Consider the following 17737-nt stretch of genomic DNA (forward strand, 5'->3'; position numbering starts at 1 on the left):
TCTGGTTCGTATAATTCGGCCTGGACTCTAGAAGAATATTTAGCAGTCAGGGAAGGAGGAAGTGCAATGAGAACAAGAGAGAAGAAAATAACCTGCATTCACCTTTCTATTGACGTCTTGTAGTTCAGTGAAACAGCAAATTTATGTAAAGTAAAGTAGAATCTAAAGTGCAAATATTTTCTATTTAGGTGGCCTAGATAAAAAAAAAGGTCTTTACCCACAGAACATGCAAGTCTTCTCCTGCTGTCTCCTCAGTTATTAGGTTTAGGGGGAAATCACTTTTTCACACAGGGCCATGTACACACACACACACACACACACACACACACACACACACACACACACAAATTAATTACAACTTTTGTGCATTGCCTTTTTAGTTTTCATTTTTCTGAAATGATTCATTCTGATTCAGCTTCACTATTCAGTCAAAATAACCCTATTCATGTTTTAAAAAACCTGCAGTCAACTAATGTATTACTGGATTCTAGTAGCAGTCAGTTCATTTTCTTCAAGTGTAGTAACATTCAGTTCATTTTCTCCAAGTATTTTTGTTGCATATCACAATATGTTGCTGTTTCAGTTTATATGGTATGCTGACACAAACAGATTTCATTTCATAACAGCAACACTAGTTGCTGGTAGCAACTGAAAGTTTGTTGCATTTTCAGGTGTTTGGTAAAGTGTTTTGTATTTAGTACTTTATATACTTTTGTCTTTCTTTTTTAACACTATAATTCACTATAGTATGGATATTGGCTGCAACGTGTCTGCATTCCTTCCACTGTTATCCCTCTTCCATGTAATTTACGGTTCATGTTTTAACATGGAAATCTACTCTCAATACTCTAGCAATATTTAAAGCTCTCCACTATATTTAAGATAGTTTGTTGAATTAGTTTTAGCTTTTATTCTCTCTCTCTCTCTCTCTCTCTCTCTCTCTCTCTCTCTCTCTCTCTCCTTTTTCCTCCTTATCCTCCTCCTCCTCTGTGTGTGTGTGTTTCAAGTGTAGCACAATGTCTTGTTTGCTGGGCTGTGTGGCTTAGGTGACTGTATGTTTATCTGATCTTGCATCCATAGATTGATAACTCTTTGTTTCTGCTATGATGTGGGATACATATGTGGCAGATGTGAAAAGGAGAAACTGAAAAATGTCTATTTATTAAAAATACAATAATTTTTTGGTGTTGCCTTTCCCCTATGTGACAGCTCTGCACAGCTGAAGCTGCTTGGAGCCACAGTAAGACAGCAGCAACGAGTCACACCACTTCATCCAAGCATCCCCGCAACCCAGAAGAATTGTCAATAGATTCTAAAAAACAAAACAAAAAAAACAACAAACCTTTAAATAAAAAAGAAATAAAGAAAACAATTTAAAAGGGCGGAGTTGTCTTATTTTTGGTCTGAATAATAATGATTTCTGGATGAACTTCAACTTGTTATGGTGCGATAGGCCAGTACAGAGATGAAGCTCATTGGCTGAAATAATCAATTCGTTAAAACAGAGATATTACTAAGGTACATTTACTTTCCGATTTAGGTAGCCAGAGTTATGTATTGACATATCTGTACTAGTATGGAATGTCATTCCGTAGTGCCATGGTGACATGTCGTCATAGTTATAGAGAAGAGAACAAGTTAAGAATCCATAGCATTTTGCTTGAGCCACTGCACGGACTACTGCGCTACAAAATCCACGATTACTAACGGTGCGATCAGTTTTCCATGTTTTGAAAACTGATTTAGCGTTAGCCATTTCATTGTTTTTATTCTCGTTTATTTTACTGGACTTGCTGAACATGAGCGCAGATGCGTCATGTTCAGACTTCACGACATTGTTGAATTTTGAATCTGTAGGCTCACAATTTGCGAGACAGGTTTACAGCATCTTGCGAGACAGATTTATAGTTTATAGCGTAGTCGATGAGTTATAGTATTTGACATTTTAATGACTGACCAGTTGTTTTAAGACGAAACCGCGAACATATTTCGTGGAAAGTCAGAAAAATCCCTGGAGAGAGGTAGTTGGTTCTGTTAGTTGGACTGTTTTTTTCTGGAATTAGACAGTTCACCGCGCCCAGGAATTACATTGCTCCGACAACGCCGGTGTTCACTGTTGAACCATTATTACTTAATATTGTAAATCCATTATTCTGTTGTTTTATCAGAATAAAATCGACATTAGAACTGTCCAGTGAAACGTTTGCACTGTCTGATCAGAATAGAATCGACTTTCACAACTGTCCACTGTGCAGTGACGCCTCTGAACTAACTGATTCTAGGGTGAGTTCATGTTCTTCTGCTGACAAGTTAAAGTTTTAATCAACCGGAACTGGGTTTTAAATTGTTAACTATAATCGGGTCCTGTAGCCAAGGCAGCTATGTCAGCCAGTGATGTTTGGGTTGGTTCCTGGAGGCCCCATAAGCCAAGAGGACCTATTGCTGCACTATACAGCAGTCCAGGGCCCAAGTATGCTCTCCCTGGAGCTACAGGTAAATCATCCGATGCTTAACTATACAGCAGTAAAAGTATAAACAGCTTTCGAATCTTGTCTTCTGTATTTTATCCATGTTAAAAAGTTCTATGTGATGTTATTTGGTTTTAATTATGTAGGTGTAAATGATCATGACCCACGCAAATGGAAAGCTCCTGCATACAGTTTTGGCTCTCGCCATCGACATTTCAGCCCCAGCTGTTCTCCTGGACCTGGATACCTTGTCCCCTCCAATATTACCAGAATTGGGCATGATGGCACCCCAGCGTATTCCCTGTACAGTCGGCTCAAAGACTCTCAGCCCTTCCAGACCCCTGCGCCAGGTTATATTGGTTTTGTCCTTTCAGTTAAAAAAAAGAATAATAGATTTTGCATAGAGCCCCTTGCCTTGTCAGGATCGTACATAAACATAGATAGAATATAGTGGTCTAAAGAAAACTCTTGAAATATAGATCTAATAGTACATTCGATTTTTATGTTTTGCAGGGAGGTATTGCCCTGAGAAAGCAGGCAAAACGGCCTATTATTCTGCTCCTGCGTACTCGCTGTCATCTCGGACCAAAGTGTTCTATAATGACCAAACGCCAGGTAAACACTATCTCTCAGAACAATATTACTGCTGGTGCTGTGGAGCTCTTCTTCACTTCTATCGTACACTCAGTCTGTTCTATTGTATGCTCATTAAGTCTCTGGCTTTTAGGGCCTGCCGCTTACATGCTGCCCTCATTGGTCGGGCCAAACACAGTGAATAAAAGATCTGCCCCAAACTTTTCCCTTACCGGCCGTACCAAAAAAGGCAGCTTCTATGAAGACCTGCAAAAGGTGAGAACAAAGCTGTGGAAGATGCTATAATAGACCAATAACCACAAATTCTATTACTTGTGAAGAGCTCTGTTTATATTAATAATAAGTTCCTATGTTTCTCTTAGACTCCAGGTCCGGGGAGCTACAGAGTTGTAGATCCAAGTGTTTACAGAAGCAAACCTCCCCAGTACAGTTTGACTAGCCGCACCAGCATGCCTGGTGACAAGACCAAGAAACCAGGGCCTGGTGCTCACTGTCCAGAGCAGGTCAGACAGACAGGCAGGCAGACTCAAAGACACATATCATATCATGTTAGTTTAACTGACCCTTTAAAGACTGATGAACTTGTGTTTTTAGGTGACCATGACAAGACCGCAAGCCCCTCGCTTCTCCTTTGGTGTTCCGCACTCTGAGTTCATCACCCAGCTGATTGTGGACATCTCTGATTAGCGTAGCTGTCTTGTCTCATAAAGAATTTTTTCTGTTGTGCAGTAGAGACTTTCATTGTATAATTCCGAAGTGCAGCAATTTTTAAGAATCCTAAGATAACAAGTGAAGTAGTGCAGACCAAGCCAGTATGTAACACTGTTTGCTTGCCCTAGACCAGAGCACTCCATGAGAGTGAGACTTAAAATCCTGGTCAGTACAAACCAAAACTTAGCTGAAGAAATACATGCTGTTGCAAGGAATAGATTTGCGTTCACTAACTGATTATTCTCAGGTTCTAGTGGAATTTTATTGTCCAGTGTTAGACTACTTTGTCAGAATAGGACATTTCCAATATCAGGGCAAGATAAACTTATGCTAGCTAAACAACTGCACCAGTTTGGACACCAAACAAGAGCTGTTATCTGTTATAACTGTCACCTTTCTCTACATTATGAGCTGAATGTAATATACCAAATGGTGGACATTATGGGGGAAAAATTCTGGGAGCCATACCACTTCAAAGGTTTGTTATGTAAAGTAAATAATCACACATGTGATACACAGTCCTGATTATTTTTAATAGTTTATTTTCGATAATTGTAGACATGAGATTTTTGTTACTCAAACTTCTATATGCTTCCTTTAATATAAACACTGAAAATAGTAGATCCTAATATGTCACAGTAGACCATAATGTGCCAAAAAGCTGTTATGATTTCTTTGATTATTTGTTACACACAGTCTAGGTTCACATTGTCTATTATATCCAATTTATGTTTTTAATTTATAAGTTTTCTGTATATATTCTATGTCTTTTGTTCTGAACAATCGATTTTTCTGCTAGGTCCTAGATAGTTATGATTTCAACAGTCTTGAAATACCTAATAATACATTTTATTTTTTCAATATACTGTAATAAAAGAACTCATTAATTATGATACATAATATTACCACTAACTGTGCATGTGAACTGTCACTAAGGACTTTCCTGGTATTATCCTAAGAGGATGAAGTTTACAGTGGCTGTAAAAGTAAGGGAATACTTTTTCAGTGAAAGCATGTTTGAAAATGTGCAGGCAAGTATTACACCCTGAGTCCACAGAGGTGACCCTGCACTTATCGCAGTCCAGCTGAACTCGCGCCCACGACCCAAGCTGTGTCGTCTCTAACCTCAACTTCCCACCAGTGAGTCCCTGAGTTAAATCCCTCAGAGCCCAGGACAGAAGCATTGCCTTTAATCCTATCATAGTTAGCAGGAAGCAACTGAAGCTCGCCGCTCCAGACCACAGTCATCAGATTAACAAACACTATGTGGTTTGCTTGGACAGTGTTGAAGTCTAGAACCACAGGTGCTGACAATGAAAGAGGGAGTTAAAATGAAGACAAAAGTATATATTTTTTCACATTTGTAGGTCACTGGGGCATTATGTGCAGTACTCAATTTAGTGCATAATACCATGCATCTTCTCTGACACTTGAAAGCTCAGGTTGCCAAGGTGCTTTACCACATCGATCAGTATAGCAGAGAGCTGCTCTGCTTCGTATAATTCGGCCTGGACTCTAGAAGAATATTTAGCAGTCAGGGAAGGAGGAAGTGCAATGAGAACAAGAGAGAAGAAAATAACCTGCATTCACCTTTCTATTGACGTCTTGTAGTTCAGTGAAACAGCAAATTTATGTAAAGTAAAGTAGAATCTAAAGTGCAAATATTTTCTATTTAGGTGGCCTAGATAAAAAAAAAGGTCTTTACCCACAGAACATGCAAGTCTTCTCCTGCTGTCTCCTCAGTTATTAGGTTTAGGGGGAAATCACTTTTTCACACAGGGCCATGTACACACACACACACACACACACACACACACACACACACACACACACAAATTAATTACAACTTTTGTGCATTGCCTTTTTAGTTTTCATTTTTCTGAAATGATTCATTCTGATTCAGCTTCACTATTCAGTCAAAATAACCCTATTCATGTTTTAAAAAACCTGCAGTCAACTAATGTATTACTGGATTCTAGTAGCAGTCAGTTCATTTTCTTCAAGTGTAGTAACATTCAGTTCATTTTCTCCAAGTATTTTTGTTGCATATCACAATATGTTGCTGTTTCAGTTTTTATGGTATGCTGACACAAACAAATTTCATTTCATAACAGCAACACTAGTTGCTGGTAGCAACTGAAAGTTTGTTGCATTTTCAGGTGTTTGGTAAAGTGTTTTGTATTTAGTACTTTATATACTTTTGTCTTTCTTTTTTAACACTATAATTCACTATAGTATGGATATTGGCTGCAACGTGTCTGCATTCCTTCCACTGTTATCCCTCTTCCATGTAATTTACGGTTCATGTTTTAACAATGGAAATCTACTCTCAATACTCTAGCAATATTTAAAGCTCTCCACTATATTTAAGATAGTTTGTTGAATTAGTTTTAGCTTTTATTCTCTCTCTCTCTCTCTCTCTCTCTCTCTCTCTCTCTCTCTCTCTCCTTTTTCCTCCTTATCCTCCTCCTCCTCTGTGTGTGTGTGTTTCAAGTGTAGCACAATGTCTTGTTTGCTGGGCTGTGTGGCTTAGGTGACTGTATGTTTATCTGATCTTGCATCCATAGATTGATAACTCTTTGTTTCTGCTATGATGTGGGATACATATGTGGCAGATGTGAAAAGGAGAAACTGAAAAATGTCTATTTATTAAAAATACAATAATTTTTTGGTGTTGCCTTTCCCCTATGTGACAGCTCTGCACAGCTGAAGCTGCTTGGAGCCACAGTAAGACAGCAGCAACGAGTCACACCACTTCATCCAAGCATCCCCGCAACCCAGAAGAATTGTCAATAGATTCTAAAAAACAAAACAAAAAAAACAACAAACCTTTAAATAAAAAAGAAATAAAGAAAACAATTTAAAAGGGCGGAGTTGTCTTATTTTTGGTCTGAATAATAATGATTTCTGGATGAACTTCAACTTGTTATGGTGCGATAGGCCAGTACAGAGATGAAGCTCATTGGCTGAAATAATCAATTCGTTAAAACAGAGATATTACTAAGGTACATTTACTTTCCGATTTAGGTAGCCAGAGTTATGTATTGACATATCTGTACTAGTATGGAATGTCATTCCGTAGTGCCATGGTGACATGTCGTCATAGTTATAGAGAAGAGAACAAGTTAAGAATCCATAGCATTTTGCTTGAGCCACTGCACGGACTACTGCGCTACAAAATCCACGATTACTAACGGTGCGATCAGTTTGCCATGTTTTGAAAACTGATTTAGCGTTAGCCATTTCATTGTTTTTATTCTCGTTTATTTTACTGGACTTGCTGAACATGAGCGCAGATGCGTCATGTTCAGACTTCACGACATTGTTGAATTTTGAATCTGTAGGCTCACAATTTGCGAGACAGGTTTACAGCATCTTGCGAGACAGATTTATAGTTTATAGCGTAGTCGATGAGTTATAGTATTTGACATTTTAATGACTGACCAGTTGTTTTAAGACGAAACCGCGAACATATTTCGTGGAAAGTCAGAAAAATCCCTGTAGAGAGGTAGTTGGTTCTGTTAGTTGGACTGTTTTTTTCTGGAATTAGACAGTTCACCGCGCCCAGGAATTACATTGCTCCGACAACGCCGGTGTTCACTGTTGAACCATTATTACTTAATAGTGTAAATCCATTATTCTGTTGTTTTATCAGAATAAAATCGACATTAGAACTGTCCAGTGAAACGTTTGCACTGTCTGATCAGAATAGAATCGACTTTCACAACTGTCCACTGTGCAGTGACGCCTCTGAACTAACTGATTCTAGGGTGAGTTCATGTTCTTCTGCTGACAAGTTAAAGTTTTAATCAACCGGAACTGGGTTTTAAATTGTTAACTATAATCGGGTCCTGTAGCCAAGGCAGCTATGTCAGCCAGTGATGTTTGGGTTGGTTCCTGGAGGCCCCATAAGCCAAGAGGACCTATTGCTGCACTATACAGCAGTCCAGGGCCCAAGTATGCTCTCCCTGGAGCTACAGGTAAATCATCCGATGCTTAACTATACAGCAGTAAAAGTATAAACAGCTTTCGAATCTTGTCTTCTCTATTTTATCCATGTTAAAAAGTTCTATGTGATGTTATTTGGTTTTAATTATGTAGGTGTAAATGATCATGACCCACGCAAATGGAAAGCTCCTGCATACAGTTTTGGCTCTCGCCATCGACATTTCAGCCCCAGCTGTTCTCCTGGACCTGGATACCTTGTCCCCTCCAATATTACCAGAATTGGGCATGATGGCACCCCAGCGTATTCCCTGTACAGTCGGCTCAAAGACTCTCAGCCCTTCCAGACCCCTGCGCCAGGTTATATTGGTTTTGTCCTTTCAGTTAAAAAAAAGAATAATAGATTTTGCATAGAGCCCCTTGCCTTGTCAGGATCGTACATAAACATAGATAGAATATAGTGGTCTAAAGAAAACTCTTGAAATATAGATCTAATAGTACATTCGATTTTTATGTTTTGCAGGGAGGTATTGCCCTGAGAAAGCAGGCAAAACGGCCTATTATTCTGCTCCTGCGTACTCGCTGTCATCTCGGACCAAAGTGTTCTATAATGACCAAACGCCAGGTAAACACTATCTCTCAGAACAATATTACTGCTGGTGCTGTGGAGCTCTTCTTCACTTCTATCGTACACTCAGTCTGTTCTATTGTATGCTCATTAAGTCTCTGGCTTTTAGGGCCTGCCGCTTACATGCTGCCCTCATTGGTCGGGCCAAACACAGTGAATAAAAGATCTGCCCCAAACTTTTCCCTTACCGGCCGTACCAAAAAAGGCAGCTTCTATGAAGACCTGCAAAAGGTGAGAACAAAGCTGTGGAAGATGCTATAATAGACCAATAACCACAAATTCTATTACTTGTGAAGAGCTCTGTTTATATTAATAATAAGTTCCTATGTTTCTCTTAGACTCCAGGTCCGGGGAGCTACAGAGTTGTAGATCCAAGTGTTTACAGAAGCAAACCTCCCCAGTACAGTTTGACTAGCTGCACCAGCATGCCTGGTGACAAGACCAAGAAACCAGGGCCTGGTGCTCACTGTCCAGAGCAGGTCAGACAGACAGGCAGGCAGACTCAAAGACACATATCATATCATGTTAGTTTAACTGACCCTTTAAAGACTGATGAACTTGTGTTTTTAGGTGACCATGACAAGACCGCAAGCCCCTCGCTTCTCCTTTGGTGTTCCGCACTCTGAGTTCATCACCCAGCTGATTGTGGACATCTCTGATTAGCGTAGCTGTCTTGTCTCATAAAGAATTTTTTCTGTTGTGCAGTAGAGACTTTCATTGTATAATTCCGAAGTGCAGCAATTTTTAAGAATCCTAAGATAACAAGTGAAGTAGTGCAGACCAAGCCAGTATGTAACACTGTTTGCTTGCCCTAGACCAGAGCACTCCATGAGAGTGAGACTTAAAATCCTGGTCAGTACAAACCAAAACTTAGCTGAAGAAATACATGCTGTTGCAAGGAATAGATTTGCGTTCACTAACTGATTATTCTCAGGTTCTAGTGGAATTTTATTGTCCAGTGTTAGACTACTTTGTCAGAATAGGACATTTCCAATATCAGGGCAAGATAAACTTATGCTAGCTAAACAACTGCACCAGTTTGGACACCAAACAAGAGCTGTTATCTGTTATAACTGTCACCTTTCTCTACATTATGAGCTGAATGTAATATACCAAATGGTGGACATTATGGGGGAAAAATTCTGGGAGCCATACCACTTCAAAGGTTTGTTATGTAAAGTAAATAATCACACATGTGATACACAGTCCTGATTATTTTTAATAGTTTATTTTCGATAATTGTAGACATGAGATTTTTGTTACTCAAACTTCTATATGCTTCCTTTAATATAAACACTGAAAATAGTAGATCCTAATATGTCACAGTAGACCATAATGTGCCAAAAAGCTGTTATGATTTCTTTGATTATTTGTTACACACAGTCTAGGTTCACATTGTCTATTATATCCAATTTATGTTTTTAATTTATAAGTTTTCTGTATATATTCTATGTCTTTTGTTCTGAACAATCGATTTTTCTGCTAGGTCCTAGATAGTTATGATTTCAACAGTCTTGAAATACCTAATAATACATTTTATTTTTTCAATATACTGTAATAAAAGAACTCATTAATTATGATACATAATATTACCACTAACTGTGCATGTGAACTGTCACTAAGGACTTTCCTGGTATTATGCTAAGAGGATGAAGTTTACAGTGGTTGTAAAAGTAAGGGAATGCTTTTTCAGTTAAAGCATGTTTGAAAATGTGCAGGCAAGTATTACACCCTGAGTCCACAGAGGTGACCCTGCACTTATCGCAGTCCAGCTGAACTCGCGCCCACGGCCCAAGCTGTGTCGTCTCTAACCTCAACGTCCCACCAGTGAGTCTCTGAGTTAAAGCCCTCAGAGCCCAGGATAGAAGCATTGCCTTTAATCCTCTCATAGTTAGCAGGAAGAAACTGAAGCTCACCACTCCAGACCACACTCATCAGATTATCAAACACTATGTGGTTTGCTTGGACAGTGTTGAAGTCTAGAACCACAGGTGCTGACAATGAAAGAGGGAGTTAAAATGAAGGCAAAAGTATATATTTTTTCACATTTGTAGGTCACTGGGGCATTATGTGCAGTACTCAATTTAGTGCATAATACCATGCATCTTCTCTGACACTTGAAAGCTCAGGTTGCCAAGGTGCTTTACCACATCGATCAGTATAGCAGAGAGCTGCTCTGGTTCGTATAATTCGGTCTGGACTCTAGAAGAATATTTAGCGGTCAGGGAAGGAGGAAGTGCAATGAGAACAAGAGAGAAGAAAATAACCTGCATTCACCTTTCTATTGAAGTCTTGTAGTTCAGTGAAACAGCAAATTTATGTAAAGTAGAATCTAAAGTGCAAATATTTTCTATTTAGGTGGCCTAGATTAAAAAAATTGTCTTTACCAACAGAACATGCAAGTCTTCTCCTGCTGTCTCCTCAGTTATTAGGTTTAGGGGGCAAACACTTTTTCACACAGGGCCATGTACACACACACACACACACACACACACATACAAATTAATTACAACTTTTGTGCATTGCCTTTTTAGTTTTCATTTTTCTGAAATGATTCATTCTGATTCAGCTTCACTATTCAGTCAAAATAACCCTATTCATGTTTTAAAAAACCTGCAGTCAACTAATGTATTACTGGATTCTAGTAGCAGTCAGTTCATTTTCTTCAAGTGTAGTAACATTCAGTTCATTTTCTCCAAGTATTTTTGTTGCATATCACAATATGTTGCTGTTTCAGTTTTTATGGTATGCTGACACAAACAAATTTCATTTCATAACAGCAACACTAGTTGCTGGTAGCAACTGAAAGTTTGTTGCATTTTCAGGTGTTTGGTAAAGTGTTTTGTATTTAGTACTTTATATACTTTTGTCTTTCTTTTTTAACACTATAATTCACTATAGTTTGGATATTGGCTGCAACGTGTCTGCATTCCTTCCACTGTTATCCCTCTTCCATGTAATTTACGGTTCATGTTTTAACAATGGAAATCTACTCTCAATACTCTAGCAATATTTAAAGCTCTCCACTATATTTAAGATAGTTTGTTGAATTAGTTTTAGCTTTTATTCTCTCTCTCTCTCTCTCTCTCTCTCTCTCTCTCTCTCTCTCTCTCTCCTTTTTCCTCCTTATCCTCCTCCTCCTCTGTGTGTGTGTGTTTCAAGTGTAGCACAATGTCTTGTTTGCTGGGCTGTGTGGCTTAGGTGACTGTATGTTTATCTGATCTTGCATCCATAGATTGATAACTCTTTGTTTCTGCTATGATGTCGGATACATATGTGGCAGATGTGAAAAGGAGAAACTGAAAAATGTCTATTTATTAAAAATACAATAATTTTTTGGTGTTGCCTTTCCCCTATGTGACAGCTCTGCACAGCTGAAGCTGCTTGGAGCCACAGTAAGACAGCAGCGACGAGTCACACCACTTCATCCAAGCATCCCCGCAACCCAGAAGAATTGTCAATAGATTCTAAAAAACAAATAAAAAAAACAACAAACCTTTAAATAAAAAAGAAATAAAGAAAACAATTTAAAAGGGCGGAGTTGTCTTATTTTTGGTCTGAATAATAATGATTTCTGCATGAACTACAACTTGTTCTGGTGCGATAGGCCAGTACAGAGATGAAGCTCATTGGCTGAAATAATCAATTCGTTAAAACAGAGATATTACTAAGGTATATTTACTTTCCGATTTAGGTAGCCAGAGTTATGTATTGACATATCTGTACTAGTATGGAATGTCATTCCGTAGTGCCATGGTGACATGTCGTCATAGTTATAGAGAAGAGAACAAGTTAAGAATCCATAGCATTTTGCTTGAGCCACTGCACGGACTACTGCGCTACAAAATCCACGATTACTAACGGTGCGATCAGTTTGCCATGTTTTGAAAACTGATTTAGCGTTAGCCATTTCATTGTTTTTATTCTCGTTTATTTTACTGGACTTGCTGAACATGAGCGCAGATGCGTCATGTTCAGACTTCACGACATTGTTGAATTTTGAATCTGTAGGCTCACAATTTGCGAGACAGGTTTACAGCATCTTGCGAGACAGATTTATAGTTTATAGCGTAGTCGATGAGTTATAGTATTTGACATTTTAATGACTGACCAGTTGTTTTAAGACGAAACCGCGAACATATTTCGTGGAAAGTCAGAAAAATCCCTGGAGAGAGGTAGTTGGTTCTGTTAGTTGGACTGTTTTTTTCTGGAATTAGACAGTTCACCGCGCCCAGGAATTACGTGGCTCCGACAACGCCGGTGTTCACTGTTGAACCATTATTACTTAATAGTGTAAATCCATTATTCTGTTGTTTTATCAGAATAAAATCGACATTAGAACTGTCCAGTGAAACGTTTGCACTGTCTGATCAGAATAAAATCGACTTTCACAACTGTCCACTGTGCAGTGACGCCTCTGAACTAACTGATTCTAGGGTGAGTTCATGTTCTTCTGCTGACAAGTTAAAGTTTTAATAAACCGGAACTGGGTTTTAAATTGCTAACTATAATCGGGTCCTGTAGCCAAGGCAGCTATGTCAGCCAGTGATGTTTGGGTTGGTTCCTGGAGGCCCCATAAGCCAAGAGGACCTATTGCTGCACTATACAGCAGTCCAGGGCCCAAGTATGCTCTCCCTGGAGCTACAGGTAAATCATCCGATGCTTAACTATACAGCAGTAAAAGTATAAACAGCTTTCGAATCTTGTCTTCTCTATTTTATCCATGTTAAAAAGTTCTATGTGATGTTATTTGGTTTTAATTATGTAGGTGTAAATGATCATGACCCACGCAAATGGAAAGCTCCTGCATACAGTTTTGGCTCTCGCCATCGACATTTCAGCCCCAGCTGTTCTCCTGGACCTGGATACCTTGTCCCCTCCAATATTACCAGAATTGGGCATGATGGCACCCCAGCGTATTCCCTGTACAGTCGGCTCAAAGACTCTCAGCCCTTCCAGACCCCTGCGCCAGGTTATATTGGTTTTGTCCTTTCAGTTAAAAAAAAAGAATAATAGATTTTGCATAGAGCCCCTTGCCTTGTCAGGATCGTACATAAACATAGATAGAATATAGTGGTCTAAAGAAAACTCTTGAAATATAGATCTAATAGTACATTCGATTTTTATGTTTTGCAGGGAGGTATTGCCCTGAGAAAGCAGGCAAAACGACCTATTATTCTGCTCCTGCATACTCGCTGTCATCTCGGACCAAAGTGTTCTATAATGACCAAACGCCAGGTAAACACTATCTCTCAGAACAATATTACTGCTGGTGCTGTGGAGCTCTTCTTCACTTCTATCGTACACTCAGTCTGTTCTATTGTATGCTCATTAAGTCTCTGGCTTTTAGGGCCTGCCGCTTACATGCTGCCCTCATTGGTCGGGCCAAACACAGTGAATAAAAGATCTGCCCCAAACTTTTCCCTTACCGGCCGTACCAAAAAAGGCAGCTTCTATGAAGACCTGCAAAAGGTGAGAACAAAGCTGTGGAAGATGCTATAATAGACCAATAACCACAAATTCTATTACTTGTGAAGAGCTCTGTTTATATTAATAATAAGTTCCTATGTTTCTCTTAGACTCCAGGTCCGGGGAGCTACAGAGTTGTAGATCCAAGTGTTTACAGAAGCAAACCTCCCCAGTACAGTTTGACTAGCCGCACCAGCATGCCTGGTGACAAGACCAAGAAACCAGGGCCTGGTGCTCACTGTCCAGAGCAGGTCAGACAGACAGGCAGGCAGACTCAAAGACACATATCATATCATGTTAGTTTAACTGACCCTTTAAAGACTGATGAACTTGTGTTTTTAGGTGACCATGACAAGACCGCAAGCCCCTCGCTTCTCCTTTGGTGTTCCGCACTCTGAGTTCATCACCCAGCTGATTGTGGACATCTCTGATTAGCGTAGCTGTCTTGTCTCATAAAGAATTTTTTCTGTTGTGCAGTAGAGACTTTCATTGTATAATTCCGAAGTGCAGCAATTTTTAAGAATCCTAAGATAACAAGTGAAGTAGTGCAGACCAAGCCAGTATGTAACACTGTTTGCTTGCCCTAGACCAGAGCACTCCATGAGAGTGAGACTTAAAATCCTGGTCAGTACAAACCAAAACTTAGCTGAAGAAATACATGCTGTTGCAAGGAATAGATTTGCGTTCACTAACTGATTATTCTCAGGTTCTAGTGGAATTTTATTGTCCAGTGTTAGACTACTTTGTCAGAATAGGACATTTCCAATATCAGGGCAAGATAAACTTATGCTAGCTAAACAACTGCACCAGTTTGGACACCAAACAAGAGCTGTTATCTGTTATAACTGTCACCTTTCTCTACATTATGAGCTGAATGTAATATACCAAATGGTGGACATTATGGGGGAAAAATTCTGGGAGCCATACCACTTCAAAGGTTTGTTATGTAAAGTAAATAATCACACATGTGATACACAGTCCTGATTATTTTAATAGTTTATTTTCGATAATTGTAGACATGAGATTTTTGTTACTCAAACTTCTATATGCTTCCTTTAATATAAACACTGAAAATAGTAGATCCTAATATGTCACAGTAGACCATAATGTGCCAAAAAGCTGTTATGATTTCTTTGATTATTTGTTACACACAGTCTAGGTTCACATTGTCTATTATATCCAATTTATGTTTTTAATTTATAAGTTTTCTGTATATATTCTATGTCTTTTGTTCTGAACAATCGATTTTTCTGCTAGGTCCTAGATAGTTATGATTTCAACAGTCTTGAAATACCTAATAATACATTTTATTTTTTCAATATACTGTAATAAAAGAACTCATTAATTATGATACATAATATTACCACTAACTGTGCATGTGAACTGTCACTAAGGACTTTCCTGGTATTATCCTAAGAGGATGAAGTTTACAGTGGCTGTAAAAGTAAGGGAATACTTTTTTAGTGAAAGCATGTTTGAAAATGTGCAGGCAAGTATTACACCCTGAGTCCACAGAGGTGACCCTGCACTTATCGCAGTCCAGCTGAACTCGCGCCCACGGCCCAAGCTGTGTCGTCTCTAACCTCAACTTCCCACCAGTGAGTCCCTGAGTTAAATCCCTCAGAGCCCAGGACAGAAGCATTGCCTTTAATCCTATCATAGTTAGCAGGAAGCAACTGAAGCTCGCCGCTCCAGACCACAGTCATCAGATTAACAAACACTATGTGGTTTGCTTGGACAGTGTTGAAGTCTAGAACCACAGGTGCTGACAATGAAAGAGGGAGTTAAAATGAAGACAAAAGTATATATTTTTTCACATTTGTAGGTCACTGGGGCATTATGTGCAGTACTCAATTTAGTGCATAATACCATGCATCTTCTCTGACACTTGAAAGCTCAGGTTGCCAAGGTGCTTTACCACATCGATCAGTATAGCAGAGAGCTGCTCTGCTTCGTGTAATTCGGCCTGGACTCTAGAAGAATATTTAGCAGTCAGGGAAGGAGGAAGTGCAATGAGAACAAGAGAGAAGAAAATAACCTGCATTCACCTTTCTATTGACGTCTTGTAGTTCAGTGAAACAGCAAATTTATGTAAAGTAAAGTAGAATCTAAAGTGCAAATATTTTCTATTTAGGTGGCCTAGATAAAAAAAAGGTCTTTACCCACAGAACATGCAAGTCTTCTCCTGCTATCTCCTCAGTTATTAGGTTTAGGGGGAAATCACTTTTTCACACAGGGCCATGTACACACACACACACACACACACACACACACACACACACACACACACACACACACACACACACACACACACACACACACACACACAAATTAATTACAACTTTTGTGCATTGCCTTTTTAGTTTTCATTTTTCTGAAATGATTCATTCTGAATCAGCTTCACTATTCAGTCAAAATAACCCTATTCATGTTTTAAAAAACCTGCAGTCAACTAATGTATTACTGGATTCTAGTAGCAGTCAGTTCATTTTCTTCAAGTGTAGTAACATTCAGTTCATTTTCTCCAAGTATTTTTGTTGCATATCACAATATGTTGCTGTTTCAGTTTTTATGGTATGCTGACACAAACAAATTTCATTTCATAACAGCAACACTAGTTGCTGGTAGCAACTGAAAGTTTGTTGCATTTTCAGGTGTTTGGTAAAGTGTTTTGTATTTAGTACTTTATATACTTTTGTCTTTCTTTTTTAACACTATAATTCACTATAGTATGGATATTGGCTGCAACGTGTCTGCATTCCTTCCACTGTTATCCCTCTTCCATGTAATTTACGGTTCATGTTTTAACAATGGAAATCTACTCTCAATACTCTAGCAATATTTAAAGCTCTCCACTATATTTAAGATAGTTTGTTGAATTAGTTTTAGCTTTTATTCTCTCTCTCTATCTCTCTCTCTCTCTCTCTCTCTCTCTCCTTTTTCCTCCTTATCCTCCTCCTCCTCTGTGTGTGTGTGTTTCAAGTGTAGCACAATGTCTTGTTTGCTGGGCTGTGTGGCTTAGGTGACTCTGTATGTTTATCTGATCTTGCATCCATAGATTGATAACTCTTTGTTTCTGCTATGATGTGGGATACATATGTGGCAGATGTGAAAAGGAGAAACTGAAAAATGTCTATTTATTAAAAATACAATAATTTTTTGGTGTTGCCTTTCCCCTATGTGACAGCTCTGCACAGCTGAAGCTGCTTGGAGCCACAGTAAGACAGCAGCAACGAGTCACACCACTTCATCCAAGCATCCCCGCAACCCAGAAGAATTGTCAATAGATTCTAAAAAACAAATAAAAAAAAACAACAAACCTTTAAATAAAAAAGAAATAAAGAAAACAATTTAAAAGGGCGGAGTTGTCTTATTTTTGGTCTGAATAATAATGATTTCTGCATGAACTACAACTTGTTCTGGTGCGATAGGCCAGTACAGAGATGAAGCTCATTGGCTGAAATAATCAATTCGTTAAAACAGAGATATTACTAAGGTATATTTACTTTCCGATTTAGGTAGCCAGAGTTATGTATTGACATATCTGTACTAGTATGGAATGTCATTCCGTAGTGCCATGGTGACATGTCGTCATAGTTATAGAGAAGAGAACAAGTTAAGAATCCATAGCATTTTGCTTGAGCCACTGCACGGACTACTGCGCTACAAAATCCACGATTACTAACGGTGCGATCAGTTTGCCATGTTTTGAAAACTGATTTAGCGTTAGCCATTTCATTGTTTTTATTCTCGTTTATTTTACTGGACTTGCTGAACATGAGCGCAGATGCGTCATGTTCAGACTTCACGACATTGTTGAATTTTGAATCTGTAGGCTCACAATTTGCGAGACAGGTTTACAGCATCTTGCGAGACAGATTTATAGTTTATAGCGTAGTCGATGAGTTATAGTATTTGACAT

General features: G+C 38.8%; 3 protein-coding genes across 3 annotated transcripts; all 3 read left to right on the forward strand.

The window, feature by feature from the left end:
* The first annotated feature begins 2381 nt into the window (after positions 1–2381).
* Positions 2382–3749, forward strand: LOC145658465 (ciliary microtubule associated protein 1A-like). The gene is made up of 6 exons (XM_081715352.1): positions 2382–2493; positions 2615–2818; positions 2982–3083; positions 3196–3317; positions 3425–3565; positions 3657–3749. Exons 1-6 carry the CDS (start codon positions 2382–2384, stop codon positions 3747–3749), a joined length of 774 nt encoding a protein of 257 aa, XP_081571478.1.
* Positions 3750–7632: 3883 nt separating this feature from the next.
* On the forward strand, positions 7633–9009 carry cimap1b (ciliary microtubule associated protein 1B). Its single transcript, XM_035525749.2, has 6 exons — positions 7633–7753; positions 7875–8078; positions 8242–8343; positions 8456–8577; positions 8685–8825; positions 8917–9009. Exons 1-6 carry the CDS (start codon positions 7642–7644, stop codon positions 9007–9009), a joined length of 774 nt encoding a protein of 257 aa, XP_035381642.2. The 5' UTR covers positions 7633–7641.
* Positions 9010–12872: 3863 nt separating this feature from the next.
* Positions 12873–14250, forward strand: LOC145658540 (ciliary microtubule associated protein 1B-like). The gene is made up of 6 exons (XM_081715756.1): positions 12873–12993; positions 13115–13318; positions 13483–13584; positions 13697–13818; positions 13926–14066; positions 14158–14250. Exons 1-6 carry the CDS (start codon positions 12882–12884, stop codon positions 14248–14250), a joined length of 774 nt encoding a protein of 257 aa, XP_081571882.1. The 5' UTR covers positions 12873–12881.
* Positions 14251–17737: the final 3487 nt, after the last annotated feature.

Source organism: Electrophorus electricus, chromosome 6 (assembly GCF_041902795.1).
Source record: "Electrophorus electricus isolate QZ-2024a chromosome 6, ASM4190279v1, whole genome shotgun sequence".
In the NCBI taxonomy this organism is placed as follows: Eukaryota; Metazoa; Chordata; class Actinopteri; order Gymnotiformes; family Gymnotidae; genus Electrophorus; species Electrophorus electricus.

What these genes read in the sequence shown, in the direction of transcription:
- LOC145658465 (XM_081715352.1), top strand. Translation starts at nt 2,382, where the DNA reads ATGTCAGCCAGTGATGTTTGGGTTGGTTCCTGGAGGCCCCATAAGCCA. An exon ending in TGCTCTCCCTGGAGCTACAG is followed by an intron (nt 2,494 to 2,614) that starts GTAAATCATCCG and finishes TTAATTATGTAG; the next exon opens with GTGTAAATGATCATGACCCA. An exon ending in CTATAATGACCAAACGCCAG is followed by an intron (nt 3,084 to 3,195) that starts GTAAACACTATC and finishes TCTGGCTTTTAG; the next exon opens with GGCCTGCCGCTTACATGCTG.
- cimap1b (XM_035525749.2), top strand. Translation starts at nt 7,642, where the DNA reads ATGTCAGCCAGTGATGTTTGGGTTGGTTCCTGGAGGCCCCATAAGCCA. An exon ending in CTATAATGACCAAACGCCAG is followed by an intron (nt 8,344 to 8,455) that starts GTAAACACTATC and finishes TCTGGCTTTTAG; the next exon opens with GGCCTGCCGCTTACATGCTG. An exon ending in TCTATGAAGACCTGCAAAAG is followed by an intron (nt 8,578 to 8,684) that starts GTGAGAACAAAG and finishes TGTTTCTCTTAG; the next exon opens with ACTCCAGGTCCGGGGAGCTA.
- LOC145658540 (XM_081715756.1), top strand. Translation starts at nt 12,882, where the DNA reads ATGTCAGCCAGTGATGTTTGGGTTGGTTCCTGGAGGCCCCATAAGCCA. An exon ending in CTTCCAGACCCCTGCGCCAG is followed by an intron (nt 13,319 to 13,482) that starts GTTATATTGGTT and finishes TATGTTTTGCAG; the next exon opens with GGAGGTATTGCCCTGAGAAA. An exon ending in CTATAATGACCAAACGCCAG is followed by an intron (nt 13,585 to 13,696) that starts GTAAACACTATC and finishes TCTGGCTTTTAG; the next exon opens with GGCCTGCCGCTTACATGCTG.